At 41.9% G+C, this 2,072-nt stretch overlaps 1 protein-coding gene across 1 annotated transcript; it reads right to left on the bottom strand.

Annotated features, from left to right (window-relative positions):
- Positions 1-407: 407 nt before the first annotated feature.
- LOC115952320 (polyubiquitin-like) lies at positions 408-1,594 on the bottom strand. The gene has a single exon (XM_031069482.1). It carries the CDS (start codon positions 1,503-1,505, stop codon positions 588-590), a length of 918 nt encoding a protein of 305 aa, XP_030925342.1. The 5' UTR covers positions 1,506-1,594; the 3' UTR covers positions 408-587.
- Between the last annotated feature and the right edge of the window lie 478 nt (positions 1,595-2,072).

The following is a 2,072-nucleotide window of genomic DNA, read 5'->3' as shown; positions in this document are numbered from 1 at the left end:
ACGACAACTTGTATCCATTCGAACAATTGACTTTGAACAAAGTGAGCACCACATAACTGGTAATTGTAATCACAAGGTAACCGTAATCACAATAAATTCTCAGTTTTAACCCTAAAACATGAGATTAGGGACGAAAAAGATTAACACTGGTTCAGAAACCTGAATGTAGCACTCATAATTTCCCTCAACAACAATTTCTCACACTAATGACAATTTGGTCATACCATGTGGCTAATTCATATTCAACCAAACAACTAGATATAAGAACGTTTTCTCTAACTATTGAAAGTAATAAAAGTCATCTCACACACACCATATGAAGCTAGGTAAGTTGCTATCAAATCATTGATTTATCATATCAAAATACTACTGCAAATATCACAAGATCAACAAGAAAAACACAGAAATTAGAACAAACCAAAGGCACTATTATTTATTTAGAGATATAAAGTACATTAGCGAAAAAGAACTCAAACTAAACCACAACAGAGTTTTGATTTGAAGAAACCTGTTAAGCTATAACAACTACCATTACACTTATTCAGAAAACCACATTTTGAACACATTAAACCTTCAGAGAAAATCTTTTACTGGCCACCGCGAAGACGAAGAACAAGGTGAAGAGTGGACTCCTTTTGAATGTTGTAATCAGCGAGAGTACGCCCTTCCTCCAATTGCTTCCCAGCAAAGATGAGCCTCTGCTGATCCGGAGGAATTCCCTCCTTATCTTGAATCTTTGCCTTCACATTATCGATCGTATCGGAGCTCTCCACCTCCAAAGTAATCGTCTTCCCCGTCAGAGTCTTCACGAATATCTGCATACCTCCACGGAGCCTGAGCACGAGATGGAGCGTTGACTCCTTCTGAATGTTGTAATCGGCAAGGGTACGACCGTCCTCCAATTGTTTCCCAGCGAAGATGAGCCTCTGCTGGTCCGGTGGAATGCCTTCCTTATCCTGAATCTTGGCCTTCACGTTGTCAATCGTGTCGGAGCTCTCCACCTCCAAGGTGATCGTCTTCCCGGTTAGGGTTTTCACAAAGATCTGCATGCCACCACGGAGCCTCAACACAAGGTGGAGCGTAGACTCTTTCTGGATATTGTAATCGGCGAGGGTACGACCTTCCTCCAATTGCTTCCCGGCGAAGATGAGCCTCTGCTGGTCCGGCGGAATCCCTTCCTTGTCCTGAATCTTGGCCTTAACGTTATCGATGGTGTCGGAGCTTTCCACCTCCAACGTGATCGTCTTCCCGGTTAGGGTTTTGACGAAGATCTGCATGCCTCCGCGGAGTCGCAGAACGAGGTGAAGAGTGGACTCTTTCTGAATATTGTAGTCGGCGAGAGTACGGCCGTCTTCCAACTGCTTTCCGGCGAAGATCAATCGCTGCTGATCGGGCGGGATGCCTTCCTTGTCCTGGATCTTGGCCTTCACGTTGTCGATGGTGTCGGAGCTCTCCACCTCCAAGGTGATGGTCTTGCCGGTCAGAGTTTTCACGAAGATCTGCATCTTTCTGAGAGAGAGATTTGCGAGAGAGAAATTTGCGAGATTTTGAGATTTCGAGAGATATTTGGATGAGAGAACATTGGTTGTAGAGGTGATTTATATAGGAGACGAAACCGACCCAATGACGTAATGGGTTGCGTGTGATGCCCGGAACTTACGAGAAAGGAGCTGTTGAGATGAAGAATAGTTGTTGGGACTTTTTTTGGGAGGGTTGTTATTCGAGGCTGAATGGGAAATTATACTATACTTTATCTCCAAGTTGTTCCAGAATTTTCTTGGTTGTGCACCATTGCTTACCAACCTTTTTTTATTTTTTTATTTCTAAGTAATATTTTCTAATTTTTAGGTAAAACCGCAAAAAGATTTTTTTTATTTTTTAAATTTAAGGTGTCCACTAATTGGATTCTCAAAAAAAAAAAAAAAAAGGGTGTCCACTAATTGAATTCGCAATTAACTCGCTTTGAACAGGTGTAAAAATTCCACAAATAGGATTTGACCAAATTAGAGGAGGGTAGGAACTGACATCTAACCTAAAAATATCAAGTCAATGGATGACAATTGCTTCTAACC

The sequence above is a fragment of the Quercus lobata genome, chromosome 7 (assembly GCF_001633185.2).
Source record: "Quercus lobata isolate SW786 chromosome 7, ValleyOak3.0 Primary Assembly, whole genome shotgun sequence".
Taxonomy (NCBI): domain Eukaryota; kingdom Viridiplantae; phylum Streptophyta; class Magnoliopsida; order Fagales; family Fagaceae; genus Quercus; species Quercus lobata.
This window is presented reverse-complemented; position numbering and strand designations above follow the sequence as displayed.

Bases quoted from the DNA above. Each gene is read 5' to 3' on its own strand.
- LOC115952320 (XM_031069482.1), bottom strand. From the start codon at position 1,505: ATGCAGATCTTCGTGAAAACTCTGACCGGCAAGACCATCACCTTGGAG.